Below are 25,949 nucleotides of genomic sequence, written 5' to 3'. Positions count from 1 at the left end.
TCTTGAGAAACCTGTGTGCAAGTCAGGAAGCAACAGTTAGAACTGGACATGGAACAACAGACTGGTTCCAAATAGGAAAAGGAGTACGTCAAGGCTGTATATTGTCATCCTGCTTATTTAACTTATATGCAGAGTACATCATGAGAAATGCTGGGCTGGAAGAAGCACAAGCTGGAATCAAGATTGCTGGGAGAAATATCAATAACCTCAGATATGCAGATGACACTACCCTTATGGCAGAGAGTGAAGAGGAACTGAAAAGCCTCTTGAAAAGTGAGAGAGGAGAGTGAAAAAGTTGGCTTGAAGCTTAACATTCAGAAAACTAAGATCATGGCATCTGGTCCCATCACCTCATGGGAAATAGATGGGGAGACAGTGAAAACAATGTCAAGACTTCATTTTTCTGGGCTCCAAAAGCACTGCAGATGGTGACTGCAGCCGTGAAATTAAAAGACGCTTACTCCCTGGAAGGAATGTTATGACCAACCTAGGTGGCATATTAAAAAGCAGAGACATCACTTTGTCAACAAATGTCTGTCTGGTCAAGGCTATGGTTTTTCCAGTGGTCATGTTTGGATGTGAGAGTTGGACTGTGAAGAAAGCTGAGCACCGAAAATTGATGCTTTTGAACTATGGTGTTGGAGAAGACTCTTGAGAGTCCCTTGGACTGCAAGGATACACAACTAGTCCATCCTAAAGGAGATCAGTCCTGGGTGTTCATTGGACGGATTGATGCTGAAGCTGAAACTCCAATACTTTGGCCACCTCATGCGAAGAGTTGACTCATTGGAAAAGACCCTGATGCTGGAAGGGATTGGGGGCAGGAGGAGAAGGGGACGACACTGGATGAGACGGCGGGATGGCATCACCGACTCGATGGACATGAGTTTGAACAAACTCCGGGAGTTGGTGATGGACAGGGAGGCCTGGCGTGCTGCGACTCATGGGGTCGCAAAGAGTCAGACACGACTGAGTGACTGAACTGAACTGAATCTGACTCCAAAATATGTTCCTGTCATACCTCTCAGTTCCATTCAACCAAGAACTCAAATATAAAGTCATCATTTCACCATCTCCCACTTCTAATCCTGTGCATTCCACTTTCAAACATTATCTAGAATTGATGTATTCCTCTCCATCTCCATGGTCACCCATTCTTTTCCAAGCCATCGTCTTGCTTGTGTATTTGTTAACCTCTTAACTGGTCTTCCTCCTTCCGATCTATCGATCTTCTCTCATAGCAGTATGATTTTTACAGTAAGAATCTGACGTTAGTGCCTTCTTTAAATACTTTCATGAGCTGCCATATGCTTGACCTGAGCCCTGCCTTCTCCAGCCTTTGTCTGATATTAGCCTCAGGGACTCTTGTTCCTGCCCCACCTCCAGGGCTTTTGCTCTTGTTGTTTCTATGGAACCAAAATCATCTTTTCTCCCAGCTCTCCCTCATCCTGCAGATCTCAGTTCTCATGTCACCTCTTTTCAACCACCCTTTCTAAAGGAGTCACTATTATAGCTCCATTTCCTTCGCTGCACTTAACACATCTAAATCTGAAAACATAAACTTATCACTAGTAGCTAAAGCTGTAGAGAATGTACTGGTCTACCTAGATTCAAATTCTGACTTTATGACCTTCCTGTGGCTCCTTCTACCCATCTATTAAAAATGAGTGCAATACAACTGCTGTGATGAGTTACAACAATGCCTAGCATATACTAAGGGCTATTTAAGCATTTGATATAATGATTACATATACTTGAAGGCAAGGACCCCCTTGATTGTCTCTATATTCCTGACACAACACCCAGTTTACAAAAGTTTGTCAAATGACTATTGTTCCCTTTCATTGTTCCATTTGTATTAGTGATAGAGTCTACCATTTCCCAGTCTTTATTGATGTTTTTACCCGAGAATCATCAAGTAATGGGGCTTCTCTGATAGTTCAGTTGGTAAAGAATCCACCTGCAATGCAGCAGACCCCAGTTCGATTCCTGGGTTAGGACTATCCTCTGGAGAAGGGATAGGCTACTCACTTCAGTATGCTTGGGCTTCCCTTGTGCCTCAGCTGGTAAAGAATCTGCCTGCAATGCAGGAGACCTGGGTTCAATCCCTAGGTTGGGAAAAATCCCCTGGAGACGGGAAAGGCTACTCACTCCAGTATTCTGGCCTGGAGAATTCCATGGACTGTACAGTTCGTGGGGTTGCAAAGAGTCAGACATGACTGAGTAACTTTCACCAATTAATGTGCCTTCACAGTCTATTTTACATGCATTTATTTAATTCTATTCACATCAACAATTGTCACACAAACTACAAAAAGTACAAAAGCATAATCCATCTTCCAATACCAGGTGAGGGTCAAGTTGAAAGAAAGGAACTATACAGGAAATCACAGGAAGAGTTCAGGAGTCCTGAACAAAGCACACTGCCTGTCATATGATGTATTTAAAGCTGCAAATGCTGCCACAGGAGAATCTCTTGTCTTTGCAGCGGCCACACAGTTCCTGCCGATGGGGCCTCCTTAGATTGATGTGTCTTTTCTTTTGAGGGCAGGAACAACGAGACTTTAAACAGGTCTTTAGAAAAGAAGCAACAGTTTGGACACTAAATGATCAAATTTAGTTCTTCAAATGAAAATATTCCTACTACCCATCCCTCCTATCTTTATCCTTTGAATCCCACGAGAAGTCCAAGACTAAGTTTTACAAAACCACTCACTGCCCATAAAGTGTCATGCATTTTTTTCCCCAGATGAATGGCCAAAGATGACCTTTAAAAGAAGATTGCTGAGCCAAATCAGAAGATATAAGAGAGAAATTATAAAAGTTAAAGTTGTGTAGAGTCTTTTCATTATGTAGGTTTTCACATTTGTAGCCATGTGAGAGTGAGGAGTAGTGAGTATTAAGTGATTTGATTACCTGAACTGCAGTGATTCTCAACTGGTAGTATTTTACCTACTAGCAAACATTTCAGAATATCTGGAGTATTTTTGGTTAAGACAGGAGGGAGGGGTGTTCTAGGCAGCAGCCCAACCTTTTTGGTACCAGGGACCAACTTCTTAGACAATTTTTTCATGGTCTGGGGATGGGGGGTGGGTAGGGGTGATTCAAACACATTACATTTATTGTACACTTTATTTCTATTATTATTACATCAGCTCCACCTCATATCATCAGGCATGAGGTCCTGAATGTTGGGGACCCCTGTTCTAGAGGAAGCTAAATGTTTTCCTTTCAGACATGGCTAATCTTTGCTGAAATTTGAAGTGTTTTTAACCATTATCCCATTCTATCTTCTGATAGTAAAAAAAAAAAAAAAAAAAAATCACAAACCAAGAAGACTGGTACACTGCCCTGGTCCACCTTCCCAATCCTGCTAATCTTTGAAAATGTATGATCACTGCTCTATTTTCTGTATATGTCAATAACCAAAAAGAGTAAGTCAAGCTTTACCTTTTATATTGTGAAAACAGGCATTTTTATTTTCCAAATGAGTCTATATGGTTTATCAAATGTTGGATATATTACACTTACACTTTCCACCCTCCAGCTGATGAGTATGCATCCTTAAGAAAATTCTAACAGTAACATACTCACATAGTGTCTACTCTATGTACTGCTCTAAGCACTTTATATAAGTTCATTTAGTACTCACATCACCTTTATAAGGAATAAAAAGCTCAATGAAAAAAATTGTAATTTAAAAAATCAGGACTTACTCTAAAGGTAGGTTTCTGGTTTTGGTAATGGTAGGTTAGGTAGTTCTAAGTCTTCTGCTTAGGATAACTAGACAAGCTGAGCAAAGATACTAATTAAAAACAAGAACTACTTGAAGGCACTGGAGAATTACCAAAGTATCCCAGAGACGGAAACCCAGAAAGAGAGATGAGCCTGATATTTGGGACTATTTTCTCTTCAAAGGCAATTCTGTAACAGGTAAATTTTTAAGACAACAGGAAGCTGAAAATTAGCTTCACAAGCTGATGAGGCTGAGGAATCTTAAATATGTCAAAATGGGAGAGCACTGGTTAACAATTCAGGTTTTGTGCTGGGACCCTGAAAGGCTACACCCTGAAGTAAGAACGAAACAAAAATTCATCAGCCTTCACAGATGCTGAAGTCCAACTTCAAAACAGCTCAATTATAACTGGCAAATAGTAATCAGAAATTGCTAGTATCTTCATCTGCCTAACATAAGCAAACAGTCTTCTGTGAAAAGATACTATTCTGGCCTCAAATTATCACTATAATTTTTCACATACAATACATAGCACTCAAAAGTAACCAAGTATCTAAGGAGACAGAACAATTCCTTGAAAACCAAGAAATGTAAGAGGATAGCAACAGAACCACAGAAGATTAAGTTAATGGGGTTTTCTGGTACAGATTTTAAGAAAATGACGCTTAATATGCTCAAAGAAATTAGGCTGGTATTTCCAGCAGAGAAATGGACACTCATAAAGACATAAAAATTCTGGTACTGAAAAATGCAATAAGGGAAATCTATAACTAAATAGGTAGTTGTATTGGAAAAAGCAGAAGGCGAAACGAGAGAAATGAAAGATGGTTTAGTAGATGATACCCAAACTGCAGGAAGGAGAGACAAAAGCATAGGAAACACAGAAAAGAGCAAAAATGATTTAAGGGATATGGTGACAGTTCTAATATAAGTAATTAGAAGAAAAGAGAATGGAGATGGAAGTAATATTTTAAATGACAATGACTGATAATTTTCCAAACATGATAGAAGTCTCCAAGTTAACAGACTTGTGAAACTGTAAGCAGGTAAATACAAAGAAACCACAATTAGGCATAGAATTATAAAACTTCTAAAAATCAAAGTAGAGAGAAATATCTTAAAAGCTAACAGACTTAAGGTGAAAAAAATGAGATATTACTTCAAAGGAGCTGCAGTGAGACCAGCAGCCACTTGACAGAAACAATGAAGGTCAGATCCTTAAGGGGGAGAAAGAAACTACTGCTGCTGCTGCTAAGTCACTTCAGTCATGTTCGACTCTGTGTGACCCCATAGACAGCACCCCACCACGCTCCCCCGTCCCTGGGATTCTCCAGGCAAGAACACTGGAGTGGGTTGCCATTTTCTTCTCCAATGCACCAACCTAAAAACTTTACACTCAGCAAAAATAACCTTTAAAAAAGCTATCCAGACAAAATAAAATGTGTCACCTTCAGATGTGCATTACAGGAAATATTAAAATGAGGTATTCAGGTCAAAAGAAAGTGGTCCCAGATACAAAAAGGATCTAAAAGCAGCAGAAAGAGTAAATATGCAGTTAAAACTAATTAGACTACAAAAATAATGTCTTTTGAAGTTTAAAAAAAATATACAACAATAACTGCAAAGAAGTTAGGATGAAGAGATAATGGATTAGCATGTTCTAAGGTCACTGCATTGTCAAGGAATGATAAGATCAACATCTATATAAATTGCTTAAGCATGCTGTAAGATGAACCTTGAAGAACACTAAAGAATGAATAACTGCCAAGATAAGGGAGAGTGATTTAAAAAAAAAAAAAACAACTCAAGTGAACACAGGAAGTAAAAGGAGTATAATAGTAAGAAGAGATATTTAAATCCAAAGTAATTATAATAAACTGAGAATGTCAGACTAGAAAAACTAAAGATAATAGTTTAGAAATATTAGACTAATTTTTAAAATTACTTCTAAGTAGTATAAAAATATTTTTAAGTGAAAGATTTAGGTAAAAATTCTTGATTATGAAAATCAACGATGTCACACTTTTCTGAAAAGCTTAAAGAGCCATCTCCTGCAAGCTGTTTAAGAGCTCATCGAATTCTGTGACACCCTACACTTTGGAGACACCACGGAATCTGATTACAACTCTAATACTTAGTATCTGTCTAACTTTGGGCAACTTACTTTCTTACTGAAAGTTAGGTTTTCGTTCTGTATCATGGGAATAACACCTACTTCAAAGGTTAGGTTACAGGAGATATGAGAAGCACTTGGCTCCAAGTTTGGCACATAGCTTAATATGCAGGAGAAAATGGCAACCCACTCCAGTATTCTTGCCTGGGAAACTCCATGGACAGAGGAGCCTGGTGGGCTACACTCCATGGGGTTGCAAAGAGTCAGATATTACCACCACTACCAAGAGCTTAGAAAAGGTTACCTATTAAGTTACATGCAAACTATTCACAAGGTGTTCAAGGAAAAACACACACCACATACGTAAACAAACCACATAAGGCAACTTAAATCTCCTCCTTCCCCGCAAAAAGACTAGAATTTATGCTTTATTTTCTAAAATATTACAAAAATTCAAACAAATAGCAAGCTGAACACTCCTACACAAATATCCACATCTAGCAAATCCTAACATTTTGCCACAGAATCTTCATGCTTAATAATGAAAACATTATGGACACAATGGAAATACTCAGTTTGCTTACCTGGCACTGGATTGCTTCCACTCGATAAGGATTAAAACTCTTTTGGCATTTGCAACAGAGTTGTTTGAAATAAACCTAAAGAGAAATTTGCCTTTTACAGAGGTTTATGTGTACCCTAGGCTCCCAGTTCTTAAGTAATCCATTCCTTCACCTTGCAGCTTGCTTTTGCCCAATCTCTATGCTGAGGTCTTAAGCTCTTGTGGTGCTATCAGTCACTTTTTCTTATTTTTTGAATCTCATTTTCTTTACCTGTAAAATCGAGACAATGCCACTTCCTTTTTCTATAGTTTTGACAACTACCCAGTAACGTACATAAAGTACTACAGTAAAATTCTTCAGTAAGAAGCAGCTATTATAATTTTATTCATTGCACAGACACAACATTTGACCTTCTCCTTTTGTCCGGATCTATTTGTCCGTTTCTAATTTTTTCAGTATTTCTCCATTTGAAATTCAAATTACTTATAGTTATACACCAATGCACATGTTTCTAGGCTTTGTGCATTCTCACTTCAATTTATAAACCTTTAAAACCATACTTTGACAACAAGATGCCTTCCCTCTGACAGAGTTAATCGTCCCCCTTCTGTATTATTTTTATACCACTTCCATGTCACCAGTGCCAACGCATAGATCACCAATCTCATCTTGTCTGCATCATTCCTATCAGAATCAATTTCTTCAGGATGAGTTCTATATCTTGTTCTTTGTATTCTAAAATCATGAGTGTTTGAATTAAACCCACTGTTCTTATTCTAGCAAGAAAAGGAAAGTAATTTTAGTTAAGTTAAAATATCTTTCACCTCCAGGATCTAGTAAATGGCTAGTGCAAAAGAGAAAAAAAAAAAAAAACTTTTCATTCACATCTCAGCATACCTCCTTGCTCTCTTCCTCCATACTCCTTAAGTCAGAAAAGTGGTTATCTAAAATGCAACAGCATAGGGGCCTCAAACTCATATGCTTGTAGAGGTTAATCAGACAGACTAGGTGTAGGCTGTTGCAAAATGAAGGGCAAGTGCAGAGTGAAGGAAGACAGAAGCTACTCAGTCCCAGTCTACTGCTCCTCACACAGAAGTGAGGGTGTTTAAAGACCAGAGTTTGACTGTTCAGGAAAACCTAAAAATGCAGAATGTGAAATCTTTCCCAAACTTAATATGTTGACAATCAGGAAAACCTAAAAATGCAGAATGTGAAATCTTTCCCAAACTTAATATGTTGACAACTAATTCAATTTAATGCATGGAGCCTAAGTGAGTCAGTCTCTCAAGGTTAACCTTCACAATAAATTATTTCTCTCACTGCCCCATCTTGTGGACAGACAATGGAAATTTTCTAGAGCTAAAGCCGAAATTTGTCACAATACACCGACTGAAAAATGATTATACAGGTTGTATCTCACAAGGAACTCAGTTCAGTGCTCTGTAGTGACCTAGATGGGCCAGACTGGGGGTGAGATAGGAGGGAGATCCAGGAGGGAGAGGATATATGTATACATATATCTGATTAACTTAGTTGTACAGCAGAAGCTAACAACACTGTAAGGCAGCTATTAATATACCCCAATTAAAAAAAAAGTTATAACAAGTCCCAATGTATACAAGGTCAAGAGTTCATCTAAATAAGGTAACATTTTGTCCAACGCAACTACCAAACCAAATGTAACACCAGGATGTGGTTCAGGAACTCAAGCTCTTGTGGACAGCCCAATTTCGTTCAGTCCAAACCTTTGCTTAGCACCTACTATGTCCTTGGCAATAAGGCTGCGTTATAGTCACGTCCCATTAGGACACACAGTCTTCCTCCATTTAACATCCATACCCACCCCATTCTTCTCCCATATCCCACTCACTTTCACTTACCTTATTAGTTCCAGAAATGCACCACACATAAGCACTCTCCCATCTGGTCTTACAATCTTTACAGTGAAAATAGCCATATTTGGGTTCTAAAAACTGCAAATACGGAGGAAAAGTCCTTTACTATCTTGAGGGGTCAAAAGTGAGTGAGAAGTCACTCAGTCATGTCCAACTCTTTGCGACCCCATGGACTGTATACAGTCCACGGAATTCTCCAGGTCAGAATACTGGAGTGGGTAGCCTTTCCCTTTTCCAGGGGATCTTCCCAACCCAGGGATCCAACCCAGGTCTCCCGCATTGCGGGCCGATTCTTTACCAAGTGAGCCACAAGGGAAGCCCTGAGGGGTGAAGGGGGGAGTAGGATAAAAAGCCAGATCCTGCTATCCTTGTGGTTTTGTATAAGTAAAAAACAGGAAGCCTCCTTAACCTCACTCATAGCTATTCTCAAGGTCAGTAGATGAACTCAACTGTCAAGGACTGACGACTCTGGGACTCTAGCTTCTCTCAGGCTTTTCCAATCTGTTTTCCCCAAGGACATGAGCACCAGCTGCACAAAATGAAGATCTGATCACATACTTCACAAACCCAAAACCCCTCTTTTGCCTCATTTGCAACAGCTATGGTTCCCAAACTTTAGAGGTTTCACAGACTTAAAGTTGGCTCCTCATTGTACCAAAAAGCTAAAGAAACAAAGCAAAAACACAGGGACTTCCCTAGTGGTCCAGTGGTTAAGAATTTGCTTTCCAATACTGGGAGGCGGGTTGAACCCCTAGTGGGAAACTAAGAAGCCCACATTCTAAACTACTGAGCCAGGGGCTCTGGAGCACGAGTCGCAACTAGAGAAAAGCAGGCGCGCGGCAAAGAACGATCCCGCGTGCGGCCAGTCAGACCCAAAGCAGTCCAATCAATAAATTTTAAAAATCCACACAGGACATGTAAAATACATGTTTTCAGAACTTCCTCTCTCCTTTATCAAATAAAGGGAGGACGTGCAAGATTCTGCTCTCACGGCGCCAGAAATGGCGGGAGAAAAAAGAAGGCTAAGGCGAGGGGAGAGGAAGCTCACCTGGAAGTTAGGCCTCCCAGGCGGCTGGCTGGAGTCTACCGGGGCCGGCTTGCTCTTCCTCTCCCGAGGACTCGAGGAGTCTTCTTCCGCCAGCTCCTCACGCGGCTGGAGTTCCTCGAGGGGATCCTCTTCTGACCTTGGTGGTGGTAGTGGCGGGGGCGGCTGGCCAGCCTCCGGAGGACCCGAGAGCGTCTTCCGCAGTAGCACCTGGCCCCAGTGGCCCGGCACTTGTGAAGAGACGCCCCAGGCGGACGCGGGTGCCCTGTGGCCTGCGCTGGCCCAGGAGGAGAGGCTGTCCAGGGTGCGAGGCCCCAGAGAGCACTGGACGGACTTGCCCACCCGGGGGCTCACCTGCACGCCCACATCCTTGGTGTTGGCCTTGCGCAGCCGCAGGCTCAGGCCGGGGTTCATATGGGAGAAAACGGCCATGAGCTGGGCTCTCTTGTAAGGGTCCACGCAGTAGTCGGAGGCATTGGAGGGCATCAGCAGCCTGGGCCTGGCCAGGAAAGTGGGGGGAACGTTGGTTTGACTCCAGTGAGGTTGTCTGTGCTCAGAGGGTCCAGACTGGCCCAAACGCAGCATGTTCCCATAGCCCGGGTACAAGCTGTAGGGAACACAGAAGATGCGCTCCATCCGACCACCTGGCGCCCGGGCTCAGCACAATATCCCGAGGCAGTTTCAGTCCTTGTTTTGTCTCCCACCTTTATCCACCCCCTATTTCTCCAGATCACGTTGGTTCACGTTCTTCCGGAGCTTCTCCATTTATTTCTGATTCTGATGAGTGCTGCTGCCTATTACTCAAATTGGAGGAGGGAAGGCGATATCCCTACCTAGAGAGGCCTAATTGCCACCTGATCCGTAATTGGGATCTCTCTCTCTCTCTTCAATTCACTGCTCTTGAATCTTTTTTTTTTTCAAAGCTGTTTTTCATTTAACTTCTTATTCACACACATGCTTTAATTAGCAATTCCAATTTATTCCTATGCATGCTTAGTCGATTCAATCATCTGAATCGACTTGATGATCCTATGAACTGCAACCCACCAGGCCCCTCTGTCCATGGGATTCTCCAGGCAAGAATACTGGAGTGGGTTGCCATGCCCTTCTTCCCAACCCATGGATCGAACCCAGGTCTCCTGCATTGCAGGCAGATTCTTTACCATTTGAGCTACCCGGGAGGCTCCAATTTATTCCTATAGTGACTTAACAATTTCAGAGATTGTGTTTTAAAAATAAAAAAGATTGAATACAAGCAGCAAAATTTGAGCTGCTGCACTATTATAGTGAGCATAAAGAATTATATTATAGCAGAATGCATAAATGTAAAAAACCTGGTTCTGCAGCAGCAAGGAGCATAGTTATGGGGGTTGGGGGGGCAGTGTATTTAGTGAAAAATTACATTTCAGAGGGTTGTGTAACATGTCAAGCGTTCTCATTAGTCCACTCTAGTGAGAATTCTCCCCAAAAGCAGAAAAGAAGCAAACTGTTCTTAGAGGTTAAATGCAGACTTAATCACAGGATAGTTAAGTATCTTAAGTAAAAGACTTGAAGTGAAACTTGACGTGCTGCTCGCTGAATCGCTTCAGTAGTGTCCCACTCTTTGCGACCCCATGGACAGTAGCCTGCCAGGCTCCTCTGTCCACCTGGGCCTTGTTTACTAACTTGAGTAAGTTACAACTTACTCAACTGGATGATTGCTTCCCCATTTGATCATATTAAAAAATTTATAAGATTATCGTAAGGTTAAATGTGATATTACTTATAAAGCAACTGGATGATTCAGTTTCCCCATCTGACAACTCCAAAAAATTTATAAGATTACCATAAGGTTAAATGTGATATTACTTACAGAGCATAAAGAATAACTCACAGATGCTCATTAAGAGGTAGCTGTTATTGGCTAAAGATCACAGGTCTGGGTATCTGTGCTATTTAGACCTAGATGATCATAAGCTTTTGTGTCTACGTGTATAGAAAAGGTGTCTACGGCCAAGGATTATGATCAAACTAAAATGACACCTCAGGTACCAAGTAAACGGCACCCTTTTCCGAATTCAAATTTGCTTTCACTGTTCATTGGTCAGGAGCCTTTGGATAATAGCAAGGCCACTATCACCTTCAGAATCCAGTTGAAAGCTTTCTAGGTCCTACAATAAACCTGAATTAACCCTTGTGCTAGCCATAGCCCATACTCTGTGAATGAGACTGCTGTCTTCCAAGGCAGTTTCAGAGCATGTCAGGCACAAAACAGGTGCTTAGCACCCTAGGAGCGTCAAGGATACGTCAAGGATACTACGGAAGCCTGCAGAAGGAAGTATTATCTAAAACTACAAGAGACTTGAGATAGGCTTAACAACTTTTCAAGCCGGGAGAGTCTCAGAGGTTTTTGAAATTCTGCTGCCCAACAGCAATACGCAGTCTATAACCAATGTCCTGCGGCTTCAAATCTCAGCCCCTTCCACTCTATAGGGGGCTCTCCGTTGGGCAAGAAGTCATCCACACAGACTGACCACTGTGGGGTTTTTCTAACGTCTGCCCACTTTAGGCAACGCCCTCTTAGTAGAGAACAAAGACTTTTCACAGACCGCAGGCCGCGTCGGGGGTGGGGGCGGCCATCCATAGGAGAGACGGAGCGGAGGAGGGGGGAGGCAGGGCGTATACATGGGGCGTGGTCCCTCCAAACAGCGCGGCTTGGTACTCTGAAGGCTCGGAAGAAGAGAACGAGCATCCCGGCTCTTTCTTGAGCTACTCCGGACTGACGCAACGTTTAGCCCTCGCCACAAGCGGCAGCACTGACGGCGCGGCCAGAGCCTGACTTCCGGTGGGCGTATACACTGCGTGCTGCGTCATGGCGTCATCGCGTGACATATCCCGAGAGCGGGCTTTTGGCGCGAGAATCTGAAACCCGGTGGGCGGAGGTGGGGCTGCTGAAGTTTGCTGTCTGGGGCGGTGGGTCTCCGCGAAGGAGCTTGAGGGATCCGATTTCTTACTGAGTGCCGGCGCGTTTTGTCAGCCTCCTCTGGCCAAAAAAAAAAAAAAACCAGCTTCACCTCTGAAGGCGGTTAGTGTTGGCAGGGGTGGAGATGGGCAGCCTTCCGCGGTCTCAGGCGGCGGGGAGCGCCTCCGGTGCTCGGGTGGGAGCCGAGCCTCCTGCCCTCGCTGGTCCCTGTCCGCCCCGTACCGACAGGGAGAAGGGACCCGCTCCTCGGCCGGAGGCTCGAGCCCCGCCCCTTCCCGGGGACGCCGTGGCCCAGCTTCGGGCGCCGCTCGTCCCACATGTCCCAGGCTGAAATTTCCTTCATTGGAATCACGATGAAGTTACTTTACCGAAATATTGCTGTTTTGGAAAATGTTTCATAGCCTGTGGCACATTGTATCTGCCTCATCGCTTAGTCCCCAGGTAGTTGCTGTGTTAACGAAAATTTACTGATTGGGAATTGTCACCCGGTGTTTATGTAATAGCCCTCTGCTAACTGCGCAGCCACTGGCCACACGTGACTAGTTAATGAAGATTAAATAATAGTTAAATATTCTGTTCTTGAGCAGACTTGCCACAGTTGAGATGGGTCATGTGGCTAATGGCTGCTCTATTGGACAGCACAAATACAGAATACTTACTTCCCCGCGGTGAGTTAGATTCTTGTCCTAGAATAAACAATGTAGCTTCAGGCAGGTTTACCGCTTCCGGTTTTACCTCAGAATCACTTAGCAAGGACTGCACCCATGTGAAGTGTATTTTGGTGTTCTCTTTTGCAGACTCACCAAACTTTGGAGTAATAGTGTAGATAAAAATGCCGGTTGGATGCAAAGAGAGGCCAACTTTTTTTGACATTTTTAAGACGCGATGCAACAAAGCAGGTATTGACAGATTTTTTTATATGAATTGATCGTTTACATAAAGAAAAATGTTTTCAGAAAAAATGTGTAATTATGCATGCTTGTTGAAAAGAATCCAGTGCTTCACGTTTTTGTTTACACCATAAACTGTGCTTTATGAAGTCATAAATCGGAAAAGTAATCATTCACAGTTAACCAAATGATCGGTGTAGAACCTGTGGTGGATAAAGAGGAAACTGGCCCCTGGATGAGTAGAACTGTTTCTAAAGCGGAGACTTTCTAGCAAATCAGAAGCATTAGTAACATAATAGCAGAAGTTGTCCAACTTTTTGGTCTCAGTTCTCCTTACACTCCTAAAATGATTGAGGACTAAGAGCTTTTGTTTATGTAGGTTACCATATTAGAAATTAAAACTAAGAACTTTTAAAATATTAAGATAATAGCAAAGATAAACTCATTGCATATTAACATGAATAATATGTTTATGAAAAATAACTTTTCCAAGAAAAATGTGAGGAGTGACATCATTTAAAAATTTTGCTGTTCTCTTTACTGACTCAATAGAAGATAGCTGGATTCTCATGCTCATTTCTGCATTTAATTCTTTACAATATGTTGTTTTGATAGAAGTATATGAAGAAAACCATACCTTACACAGAAAGTGTAGTTAGAAAAAGGAGTATTTTTAACTGTTTTCACTTTATTGTGGGTAGTTTTCTTTGGTATTATACCATACTTAAGTGGGAGTTTCTTAAAAGTTGCAATGTGGAATCTGAAACCATGTAATGAATTTTTTGTACTCTTTTTACATTAAATGCAATTAGTCTTTCTTGCTCATGAATAAATCTTTGACCCATGATGTGACATCATCCATGGTTTGGTTATTTGAAAAATATTGATGTTCTGAATTACACAAATATTCCAAATATTGACACATTCCATTAGACGTTATTAAAAAATCTCATTGGTTACTTCACTGATCTCATCAGAAAAGTCTCTTCAGGTTGGGAAGATGTCAAGCTCACAGAGAACAAAGTTCTAATTCTCATTTGAAAACTCACATTTTATCTTTGGCAGCAAACTGTTGTTTTCCCTGCAGTAACAGGCTCACTTCATTCATTTTCAAGAAAATGTCCACCAAATACCCAACTCAGAATAACTTAGTCATTCTTTCTAGCAAAAATGGCTTTCCATGAAAAGTGCTAATTTAACTGACAACTCATCACATGAGTGCTTTTTCCAAATAACTATTGTACTTCACTATGCAGAAATGCTTTATGTGTGCTTTCCATTTTGTCACTAAGGACACTCTAAGTTAAACTTGCTTTTTTGATTTTTTGGAACAAGTTCATGGTGATGAAAAATATAGTAACTCCTAGTACAATTTGTGGCCACTGCCATGATCAGGCTAAGCCGTCACCTGTTTTACCCACCACTGCTGTAAATGTCAACACTGGGAAAAAGGCAAATAATGTCCAATATGAAAACAGCTTTGACCTTATGGACCCCTTGAAAGGGTCTTGGGGAACCTACCCCCAAGTGGTCCACAGGCCACATTTTGAGAACCACCACTTAAAAGTATAGAACACAAGGGAAATTTTGTTCTCCTCTCTAACAGGGAATCTGTTCCACTTGATTTGTGAGTCTATATGTCTTGTGTACCTATAGATTTGTCACAGCCATTTATGTAGTGTTGTGTCTGTGGGTTGCATTCTTATTGTGGATGATTTTTATTTTTGAATCACGAATATAAAAACTTTAAAAGAGCTAACATAGCTAGTAATCTTGTATTGTAAAAAATTTCTCTTATACCTTACTACGAATTCATAAAAGAACAGACTAGTGAACTTGTTGAACTCATTATTGACCAAATAAGTATTAGTAACAAAGGTTACTGACCAGGGAAGCTTCAGTATTTACTTGTATAACAAATCACTGGTGTTAGCTTCTGCAAAAATCCTCCAGTTAATAATGTGTTAATTAGTATGCCTTAAATGTAATTCACAGTCAAAATCTCAAGCATCCTTTTCTGTATCATAATCTTCACTGGCTCATGGGTTTTATTGTGTCACAATTTTTATTTTCTTTACAGATTTAGGACCTATAAGCCTTAATTGGTTTGAAGAACTTTCTTCAGAAGCTCCACCCTGCAATTCTGAACCTTCAGAAGAATCAGAATATAAAATCAGTAGTTATGAAACAAACCCATTTAAAACACCACAAAGGAAACCTTATCATCAGTTGGCTTCAACTCCTGTAATATTCAAAGAGCAAAGTCTAACTCTGCCACTGTACCAATCTCCTTTAAAAGAATTACATAAATTCAGATTGGATTCAGGTAAGTTATGTGATGTAGTTGACTAGGGAAAATATGACCCCAGTAATTCAGACAAACCTGTGCTAAAAATCCCGACTCTGTTGTTAACTATATCAGGTTGTCCAGACCAATCTCTCTGGCCACACTTTCCTCACCTGAAAAATGGAAATGATTAAAATACTACCTAGGTTTAGATTAAATAAAATAATGTAAGTCCTTGATAAATGTTCCTTTTTTCCTTCCTTTGATTAATATATCCTGCCCCCTAAGACTTGCTAAATTATATCTTTCCTATACAGAAAAACCTAGGGCTCGTTTGGATGTTGAACTAAACTGTATTTTTGCAGGCTGTCACAGAGGACAGAGATTTTTTTTTTTTAATAATAGCTATAATGTCTTTTGATTTGGTAGCACTTTCTCTGGCCTGTATGCCAGGTGTTTGCAACTTATCATATAAGAAGATTATATATTTATCACTTGCTTGATTTAAGTAACAAACTCTTTGGAGTATTACTCTCTAGTAAGAGGAGCTAACAGTATACAGATTATGTACAGTTTAAGATTGAGTGTGGTACATGTCAGAAGAAAAGTAAAAAAAAGTATAATGAGAATTAAGAAAGGAAGCATAAATCGTATTGAGGGCAGTTAAGGGAATAATTCAACTCAATTAAACCTTGAAGAATAAGTGAGATTCAGAAATTTGAAGATGGATTAGAGTGGGCATGTTCTAGTCATAGAAAAACATGAAGAATATGTAGTTTGTGAAGTTAATATCAAGTAATTCAGACTGAAGTGTTGTGTGTTTGAAAAGGACTAGTAAACAACTTGAGGCTTTTATTTTTTTTTTTTTTTTTTTTTTTTTTTCACTGTTTAAGGAATTTTTATTAAAGCAAGAATTTTATAATCCAAATTACGTTTCCTTGCCAACTTGAGGCTTTTAAAAAAAAAAAGCAAATCGGTGGCAGACATTGAATGCTGGGCTAAAGAAATTAAATTTATTTGATAAGTTGTTGAACAGAGAAAGCAAATGTAAATTTAATCATGCTACTTCCTGCTTCAAACCTATGATTACCTCCTATTGCCCTCATGATAAAATCCAGACTCTTTAATATGATCTACAAGGTCCTTTATAATTTGTTCTCTCGTTAATGCTTGCCTCATCTTGCCATAATTTCCTTCTTACACACTCTCAGTTTACCGTTCAGTGATACTGAATTTTGTTTTTTTGGAACTACTATGCTCTGTGGCTCTTTACATATTGTTGCCACTGCCTAGTACTTACTTTTTAAGCTTTTGCCTAGCTAACTGACACTCATCTTTCAGATCTTGACTCATCTCTCTGCTCCTAGGAAGTATTCTCTGTTTCACTTACTTAGCTTCTAGTGAAGGAATCTTACATAAGCAATTGTCCTATGATAAGTACTATGAAAGAGGAAACTCATGGTATTAGGAAGCACACACATGAAAGGGGGTATAGGTAATGGGCAAAGATTTTCTTACATGTTATTGCATACCTAATGGCATACATAGTAGGTGTTCAGTAAGTATTTGTAGAATAAATGAATATCTTGTTTAGAAATCCTAAAGATTTGGCAGCTGTCTTTGGAGATGTGCTTTTCAAAATGTGATGCCTGGACCATTAGACTCTCCTGAAGTGCTGATTGAAAAGGACAATTCCAAGCACTTCTCTGAACCTGTTAAATTAAAATCTCTGGAAATAGAGGTTATGATGGTACATTTTAAACTAATTGGCGACTCATAGAAGACAAGACTGCAGGCAGGGAGATCAACTAGCAGATATATATATAATGTTCCAGGTGATGGGAGGCAAGTGCCTGAGTTAGAATAGTGGTCGTGAAAGTGGATATGGAAGGTAGAAATAGGGGACCCTGCAGTAACCTCAATACAGACAATTCACAAGAAAGGATCAAATCACAGGTGCAGTGCATGACTGAGAACATAGTGGTGACATTCATAGAAATAGTAAATTCTAGGAGAAAAGCCGGTTTGAGAAGGACGAGGTTTGAAAGAATTGAAAAAAAGGTAGGTTTGGACCGCAATTTTAGGTAGTATTGGGATGTGAAAGTGGCGATGTCCTAAGAACTTTTGGGGAATATAAGTCTGAAGCTAAAGAAAGAATACAGGTGGGAGAGAAAGCTGTAGGAATCAGCTCTGTTTGAAAAGTGAAAAAGTCATTATATCTGGTGAGAAAATTGATCATGATGAGGGCTAGATAGAGCCTTAGCGAATGTGAAACAAATGAAATGTGGAAATCATCCATGTGAGAAAGGGAATCATCCATTCAGTAAACATCCTCTGCTTACTTTGTGCCTAGTAACTTGCTTGGCATTAAGGATAAAAACATGAATAAGATGGCCTTTGACCTCTGGACCTCAGTCTTGTATGGGAGAAATTATACAAATATGCTGGTTGGTGTATGTTATAATAGGAGCATGTACAAAGAACTGTGTTGTGGGCATAGCAAAGGAAACAGCCATCTGTCTTAGTGTGGTCAGGAAAAGCTCTGTAAAATGACATATACTGAATCAACTGAACCTTGAAAGACATACCTAGAGTTGGTGGTTTATTTTCTAATTGTAATCTGCTGGGGTTGGTCTTTCTATAACCAGGGAAGGATAGGAATGAATTAATAAGTCTGCTGTGGACTCACAGCAGAAGCATTAACTTTTTTAAACTTATAGTGCATTAATAATTCTGTTAAGACCTTTTGCTTTTAAGCAAGCTTACTTTAAATTCAGTATTGAAATGTAAGACTTAAGCTATTTTCTCATCTACTTAGCTCACTTCTAATATCTAAAATATTTTTAAAAAATTATCCATTAGGGACCTCCCTGGTGGTCCAGTGGCTAAGACTCCAGGCTTCCAATGCAGAGGAGCCTGGGTTCAATCCCTGGTCATGGAACTAGATCCCACATGCTACAACTAAGGCCTGGCACTACCAAAATAAATAAATAAATAAATAAATATTAAAAAAAAATTATCCATTAAATTGCATGAGGAAGTTTGCTGTTTTTTCTTCTCATAAGTCTTTCCTTTTGCGTAAAATCACATAAGTTTATTCAACCATCATTTTGCTTATTATGAGATTCTCAAGTTATTTGCAAAATATTTATTAGGATGTGAACTTTGTTTTACCTGGTTCTTTTTTTTTTTTTTCTTTTTATTTCTTACAGTTTCTATTCTTTTGTGTTTTCTTTTTATTGCTGAGCCAGTATTGATACCTTTAGTTAACTAAAGTCCTGTGTTTACATTAAGGTTCATTTTTTTGTATAGTTCTTTGGACTTTGGCAAATGTGTAATGTCATATACTCACCATTACAGTATATACAGAATGGTTTCACTGCCCTGAAAAGCCCCTGTTTTCCACCTCTTCATCCTTCCTTGCCCCTAAACCCCTGGAAACCACTGATCTTGAACTGTATTCAAAGTGTTTTATGCATTTATATAAATAAATGTTGAATGGAGTCAGACATCCTTTGAGACATCACTTTTTGGAAAGGAATTCACTTCAGACTGAATTCCCCATATATTCTCCTTCCAGTATAGATGAGACTTGTTTTTAACTTCTTCTACAGAATAAAAATCCATAATCCAGAACATATACATCCTCACTGCATTATTGTCTGTTTCAGGAAAGGATATTGCCAACAGTAAACATAAAAGTTGTTGCAAGGTGAAGGCTAAAATCAATCAACCAAATGATGTTATCAGTCCACCTCCAAATTCCTCTCTTAGTGAAAGGTATGATGAAGCAATTATATTAAAATAAAGGAAACATTTTCCTATATGTGATATTTTTTTATAGAGATGCATCTAATCATCATTGTAATATTTTGCCTTAGAGCCTGGTAGAGGATTTTCTACTTTAAAATAATTTCCTTTTAGATTGAATCCTTGACTACAATAATTTTTACATTAGAAACATTTACTCTGTTTTTCTTATAACATTTAATTCACTGTTTTTCTGTGTATCTGTGGAATTTTTATGTAACAAAAATAAATGATGAAAAGCAATGCCTTTGAAATATTCAGTTTAAAATAATTTGTATACTCTGAATCTGTGCAGAGAGTTTGATGCTGTCATAGATTCACTTTATATAATTTTTAAATTCAAAATACACGATTCCTAGCACCTAAAATTTGTGACTACTTTATATACTACTTTCAGTGGGGATTTTTAAACATAATTTAGTGGTTACTTAATTCTTCGTGAGATAGTTCCTTTTTTAAAAAGTAATCTAAGAATATTACAAACTAGTATAATTCTAATTGATATGACTGGGAGTCCTTTTTTAAAATAAGATTACTATTTTGTTTCTTTTTGATATTTTCATTCTCTTTTGAATAATTGAGGGATTTGTTCTGTTTCCTTTTAGTCCTGTTCTGCAATGTACACATGTAACACCACAAAGAGAAAAGTCGGGTATGATTAAAAACAAGACCTTTTATTTTTCATATAGTCTTAATTCTAATAAATATAAAACTTAGTAATTTGTCTCTTGTTTTATCCCCAGTGGTATGTGGAAGTTTATTTCATACACCAAAGCTCATGAAGGTAAATAGTTTATTTTTACTGTGTAGTACTATGTAGTAATTGAAAATTTGACAACGGTGTCATAATTTTGCAGTTATGTACCTACTAACTCACATAGGCGTTTGGTGAGTGATAAATGAAAAAAAAAATAGTGAATAGAAAAATTCTCAAGCATCTGTTCACTTCTATGAAGTAAACGATTTTCCTTATTTCCAGGGTCAGACACCGAAACGTATTTCTGAAAGTTTAGGAGCTGAGGTGGATCCTGATATGTCTTGGTCAAGTTCTCTGGCCACACCACCAACACTTAGTTCTACTGTGCTCATAGGTAATACCTGTGAATGTATATTATATAAGACAGTGTTGATAAATTGTCATCTGTAATGCTTCTGTTAAAAAATTATATGAAAAGATAATTAGTAACCAGATTAGAGAATCTGTCTTCGTTAGGTATGTTACTATTTCAGAATAATTTTATTCTATGCAAGTGTTGATTGAGATAAATCTCAAGTGAATCAAAGAGTATTTTGCCACATTTAGTCACTCGGTCGTGTCCAACTCTTTGCAACACCATAGACTGTAGTCCACCAGGCTCCTCTGTCCTTGGGGATTCTCCAAGCAAGAATACTGGAGTGGTTTGCCATGTTCCCAACCCAGAAATCAAACCCAGGTCTCCTGCCTTGCAGGCGGATTCTTTGCCATCCGAGCCACCAGGGAAGCAAAGAGTATTTTAGAGGCATCAAATTAATTTATATACAAACCAGGATTTTTTTTACTTTAGCAGAAATACATTACATTTTGATTCTTCTTTAGTTGGACATTTAACTGTCTTCTTTTCTTGCTTAGATGAAGTAATACAGGTTTAAAGCATGTTGAAAAGTAAGAAGTAGTTAACATGATATACCTTTCAACTGTATTATCTAAATAAATACTAAAATCTACAAGCTTTAGCTTTTAAATCATGATCTCACAACTTAATCTGATTCTCCAAGCCTTTGTGGACAGAATTATCTTCAAGTTAGAATCATCAAACTATAGTTTCTTACCAGCTTATCAGTGGTACTAAGGAAATGTGAATATAACTTATCCACTGTGTTGATTGACCTCTAATTACTATACTTGGATTAATTCATTTTGCTTTAAATGTGTTATTTAACCCAAAAATGCATGTTTCTTTTGAGGTCTAACTGAAAAATACAGAAGTTTTAGGTTAATTTTAGTGTATGATGTATAATACAGTATAGGTAAATTGAACTATTTTTTTTACAGTCCGAGATGAGGAAGCATCTGCAGCTGTGTTTCCTAGTGATACTACTGCTGTAAGTAAATATGACACAGTGATTAAAGTGTTGCAGTTGCTTTGAATGCCTTGAGAAATTATTTATCTAGCATTTTTCATTCTTTAATTTATGATTTTATAAGCCTTTGGGAAAGTCTCTAAACTTGTTTCTGTGTGTGATTTTCTTTGACTTCCAATGAAACTCTACTGTCTCTCTGTTTAAGAATAAGTTGAAGATACTATGTGCATAGTGAGAATTTCTATACTAGTGATTTTAAAATATAACTTTTGCAGATTTTGAAAAGATATTTTTCTAACCATGATGAAAGTCTGAAAAATAATAAGTTTATCCATTCTGGGCCAGACAATGACAACAAAAATCAAACAAAAGCTGAAAGTCATGGTAAGCCCTTCTGTTTAATTGAATGACTATTCTTAATTGACATCATTGAAATAATTGCTCATCTTTTCTTAAAGAGAAAAAATGTTACTTCTCCTTTCTTTATTACTGAAGGTATTGAGAATAGAAACTAACTTCATTTAGATGAAAATGTTTAAACATCATGCTAGGACAATACTATTCAAAGATGCTATTGTGACCCCAAAACAAAACCCATAACTCAAAACTTAGAGATGCATGATAAGGCTTAGAATTAACAAAATGTTAAAACCTTATCTCTAATTAGAAAGCAAGTATGGTTGCAGATACACCAAAAGTTACTCAATCAGGTTATTGGAATGTTCCATATTCTTCAGTTCAGTTCAGTTAAGTCGCTCAGTCATGTCCAACTCTTCGTGACACCGTGGACTGCAGCATGACAGGCTTCTCTGTCCATCACCAACTCCCGGAGCATACTCAAACTCATATCCATCAAGTCGGTGATGCCATCCAGCCATCTCATCCTCTGTCGTCCCCTTCTCCTCCTTCCTTCAATCTTTCCCAGCATCAGGGTCTTTTCCATTGAGTAAGTTCTTTGCATCAGGTGGCCAAAGTATTGAAACTTCCGCTTCAGCATCAGTCCTTCCAATGAATATTCAGGACTGATTTTCTTTAGGATTGACCAGTTTGATCTCTTTGCAGTCCAAGGGACTTTCAAGAGTCTTCTCCAACACCACAGTTCAAAAGCATCAATTCTTCTGCGCTCAGCTTTCTTTATAGTCCAACTCTCACATCCATACATGACTACTGGAAAAATAATAGCTTTGACTAAAAGTAATGTCTCTGCTTTTTAATATGCTGTCTAGGTTTGTCATAACTTTTCTTCCAAGGGGCAAACATCTTTTAATTTCATGGCCGCAGTTACCATCTGCAGTGATTTTGGAGCCCAAGAAAATAAAGTCAATCATTTTTTCCCCATCTATTTGCCATGAAGTGATGGGACCGGATGCCATGTTCTTAGTTTTTTAAATGTTGAGTTTTAAGCCAACTTTTTCACTCTCCTCTTTCATTTTCATCAAGAGGCTCTTTAGTTCTTATCTTTCTGCCATAAGGGTGGTGTCATCTGCATATCTGAAGTTATTGATATTTTTCGCAGCAATCTTGATTCCAACTTGTGCTTCATTCAGTCTGGCATTTTGCATGATGTACTCTGCATATAAGTTAAATAAGCAGGGTGGCAGTATACAGCCTTGATGTACTCCTTTCCCAATTTGGAACCACTCCGTCGTTCCATGTCCAGTTACTAACTGTTGCTTCTTGACCTGCATAGAGATTTCTCAGGAGGCAGGTAAGGTGGTCTGGTATTCTCATCTCTTTAAAGAATTTTCCACAGTTTGTTGTGACCCACATGGTCAAAGACTGGTATACTCAATAAAGCAGAAGTAGATGTTTTTCTGGAACTCTCTTGCTTTTTCGATGATCCAATAGATGTTGGCAATTTGTTCTCTGATTCCTCTGCCTTTTCTAAATCCAGCTTGAACATCTGGAAGTTCTCGGTTCATGTACTATTGAATCCTGGCTTGGAGAATTTTGAGCATTACTTTGCTAGCGTGTGAGATGAGTGCAATTGTGCGGCACTTAGAACATTCTTTGGCATTGCCTTTCTTTGGGATTGGAATGAAAACTGGTCCATTCCAGTCCTGTTGCCACTGCTTGAGGTATCCATATTTGCTTGCATATTGAGTGCAGCAATTAAACATCATGATCTTTCATGATTTGAAATAGCTCAGCTATAATTCCATTACCTCCACTATCCGTGTCCATAGTGATGCTTCGTTAGAACCACTTGACTTGTCACTTCAAGATGTGTGGCTCTAGGTGCATGATCATACCATGGTGGTTATCTGGGTCATTAAGATCTTTTTTGTATAGTTCTTCTGTGTATTGTTGCCACCTCTTCTTATTATCTTCTGTTTCTGTTAGGTCCATACCATTTCTGTCCTTTAATTGTACCCATCTTTGCAAGAAATGTTCCCTTGGTATCTAGTTTTCTTGAAGAGATCTCTAGTCTTTCCCATTCTGTTGTTTTCCTCTATTTTGTTGCACTGATCTCTGAGGAAGGTCTTATCTCTCCTTGCTATCCTTTGGAACTCTGCATTCAAATGGGTATATCTTTTCTCCTTTGCTTTTAGCTTCTCTTCTTTTCTCAGGTATTTATAAGTCCTCCTCAGACAACCATTTTGGCTTCTTGGGTTTCTTTTTCTTGGAGATGGTCTTGATATCTGCATGTTCTTAGTATGTGTGTGTAACTGTATAAATGTGTAGGATTGGGTATCGTGTGTGTGTGTGTGTGTTTGTATAAAATTAGATTTTACTGCTGGTTGTAGGGCCACAAAATTAATTTGGAACTTGCAATTTGATAAATTTTAATATTGTGTTTATTTAGTAAATTTGAGTAAATTGATTGTATAGACCTGGTAAAGAAAGGTTTTTAGAGATTGAGTGTGAATAAAAGGCTGTGAGTACACTGGAATCAGTCTTGACCAGAAGAACAGGGCAAGGTTGGTGTGTACCTACCCAAAACTTAGCTAGCATTCAGGATAACTCTTCAAATGCTAAATTATGCATTATTTAGTGTATACTATTTCTATAAAAAGGTTTGAGAGTAATATAAATTATATGGTTGTGTTATAAAATGTTATTAGTAATACTTATGTTTTAAATTTTAACAGGATTGGAGAAAAGGTTAGAGGATTCATTTGGTAAAGTAAATAGCTGCAAAGATCATTTTGAAAAGTCAGTGCCAAATGTCCTAGAAGATGAAGTACATGAAACAGTTGCAGGTATCTCTGAAGAAGATAGTTTGCCAGTATGTGTTACTAAATATAAAACAAAAAAGCTACAAAAAATAAAAACTGGCAAGACTAGGAAAAATATTTTCCATGAAATAAAAACAGATGAATGTGAAGAAGCTAAAAAGGAAATGACGGAAAGTAAACATTCATTTGCATCTGAAACAGAACCAAATGACAGTGATCCATTAGATTCAAATGTAATAAATCAGAAACCCATTGGCAATGGAACTGACATAATCTCCAGGGAAGTTGTACCATCTTCAGTCTCTGAATGGTCTCAGCTCACACTCTCGGGTCTAAATGGAACCCAGATGGAGAAAACGTCTCTACTGCATATTTCTTCTTGTGACCAAACTAATTCAGAAAAAGACCTCATAGGCACAGAGAAAGAGTGTACCAACTTCATTACTTTAGAAAATTCTTTGCCACATATTTCAAGCATATCAAAAACAGTGAAGATATTAAATATGGAAACAGTGGTAAACAAGACAGATGAAGGGCAGTGTCTTGAATCTCATGAAGATCCCACCACTGTGGGACAGCAAATACTGACTGACTCTTCTCCACATCAGACCATCAAAAAGTCTATCTTCAGGATAAGAGAATCACCAGAAAAGATACTTAGAGAAGATTTCTCAAGTAATGTGACTGATTCAAACTTGAAAGAAGAACCAGAAGACTCTAATAAAAGTGAATCAGAAATACAAACTATTTACTCACAGACAGAGGATTCTGTATGTTCAAGTTCAGGTGATAATGAGAGCTGGCCAGCCACTACCAAATACACTTCAGTAGCTTTGAAGAGCACAGGTTTGATATCCACTTTGAAAAATAAAACAAAAAAGTTTATTTATGCTATAAATGATAAAACAACTTACCAAGGACTGAAAATACAGAATGACCAAGAATCAGAACTAACTAACTCTTCAGCCCAATTTGAAGCAAAGCCTTTGGAGGCACCACATACATTTACAAATGTTGATTCAGGTACCTTTTGGTGTATATGTAAATAGTGTATATAGTTTTATGGATGGTGATAAATTTCTTATTTGAACATGTGTATATTTCTTTAACCTTTTTTAAAAACATACTGCCTACTTTCATTCTACAATTTTTTTGGTTTTTCTTCTGTCATTTTTTTTTAATCTATATATTCTATATCAGACATTGTTGTTTAGGCCTTTGATTACCAGTGTTCAGAATCATTCCATTCAAACTTGTTGGATCAGTTTGCATGGTGTATACATATATATACATATGCATATATGTATATATATAAAATCATAACTCTTGAGCATGTGATTGATAAACACCAAGAGCTTGGCTACTTAATTCCTACTTTAATTTTCAGTATTTGTTATATGCAAGTTGG

The 25,949-nt window shown here is 38.5% G+C and overlaps 2 protein-coding genes across 21 annotated transcripts in view; one reads left to right on the top strand and one right to left on the bottom strand.

Moving 5' to 3' along the window:
- ZAR1L (zygote arrest 1 like) overlaps window positions 1–10,008 on the bottom strand; it is a 97,504-nt gene extending 87,496 nt beyond the window's left edge. For 13 of the 16 annotated variants that reach the window (XR_010658492.1, XR_010658493.1, XR_010658483.1 and 10 more), the window contains exons 1-3: window positions 9,356–10,008; window positions 8,293–8,385; window positions 6,434–6,508 (exon numbers count right to left, since the gene is read on the bottom strand). Coding sequence is in view for 2 of the 16 variants with exons in the window: in XM_065901766.1 (XP_065757838.1) it covers window positions 6,434–6,508; window positions 8,293–8,385; window positions 9,356–9,988 (801 nt within the window). In the remaining 14 variants the exon portion in view is untranslated. Of the gene's footprint in view, window positions 1–2,308; window positions 2,575–6,433; window positions 6,509–8,292; window positions 8,386–9,355 lie in introns of those variants that run through there. The other 3 variants (XM_065901765.1, XR_010658494.1, XR_010658495.1) reach the window with 3 other exon arrangements.
- A 2,099-nt stretch (window positions 10,009–12,107) lies between these two features.
- Window positions 12,108–25,949, top strand: part of BRCA2 (BRCA2 DNA repair associated) — a 51,698-nt gene continuing 37,856 nt past the window's right edge. For 2 of the 5 annotated variants that reach the window (XM_065901749.1, XM_065901744.1), the window contains exons 1-10: window positions 12,283–12,416; window positions 13,112–13,213; window positions 15,285–15,530; window positions 19,163–19,271; window positions 19,907–19,953; window positions 20,045–20,085; window positions 20,281–20,392; window positions 21,334–21,383; window positions 21,638–21,746; window positions 24,455–25,564. In XM_065901749.1, coding sequence (XP_065757821.1) covers window positions 13,147–13,213; window positions 15,285–15,530; window positions 19,163–19,271; window positions 19,907–19,953; window positions 20,045–20,085; window positions 20,281–20,392; window positions 21,334–21,383; window positions 21,638–21,746; window positions 24,455–25,564 — 1,891 coding nt within the window. In that variant the 5' untranslated portion in view covers window positions 12,283–12,416; window positions 13,112–13,146. The other 3 variants (XM_065901748.1, XM_065901745.1, XM_065901746.1) reach the window with 3 other exon arrangements.

Source organism: Muntiacus reevesi, chromosome 11, assembly GCF_963930625.1.
Source record: "Muntiacus reevesi chromosome 11, mMunRee1.1, whole genome shotgun sequence".
NCBI classification, from domain to species: domain Eukaryota; kingdom Metazoa; phylum Chordata; class Mammalia; order Artiodactyla; family Cervidae; genus Muntiacus; species Muntiacus reevesi.
Note: the sequence above shows the minus strand (reverse complement) of the source record. Positions and strands in the feature narration are given on the sequence as shown.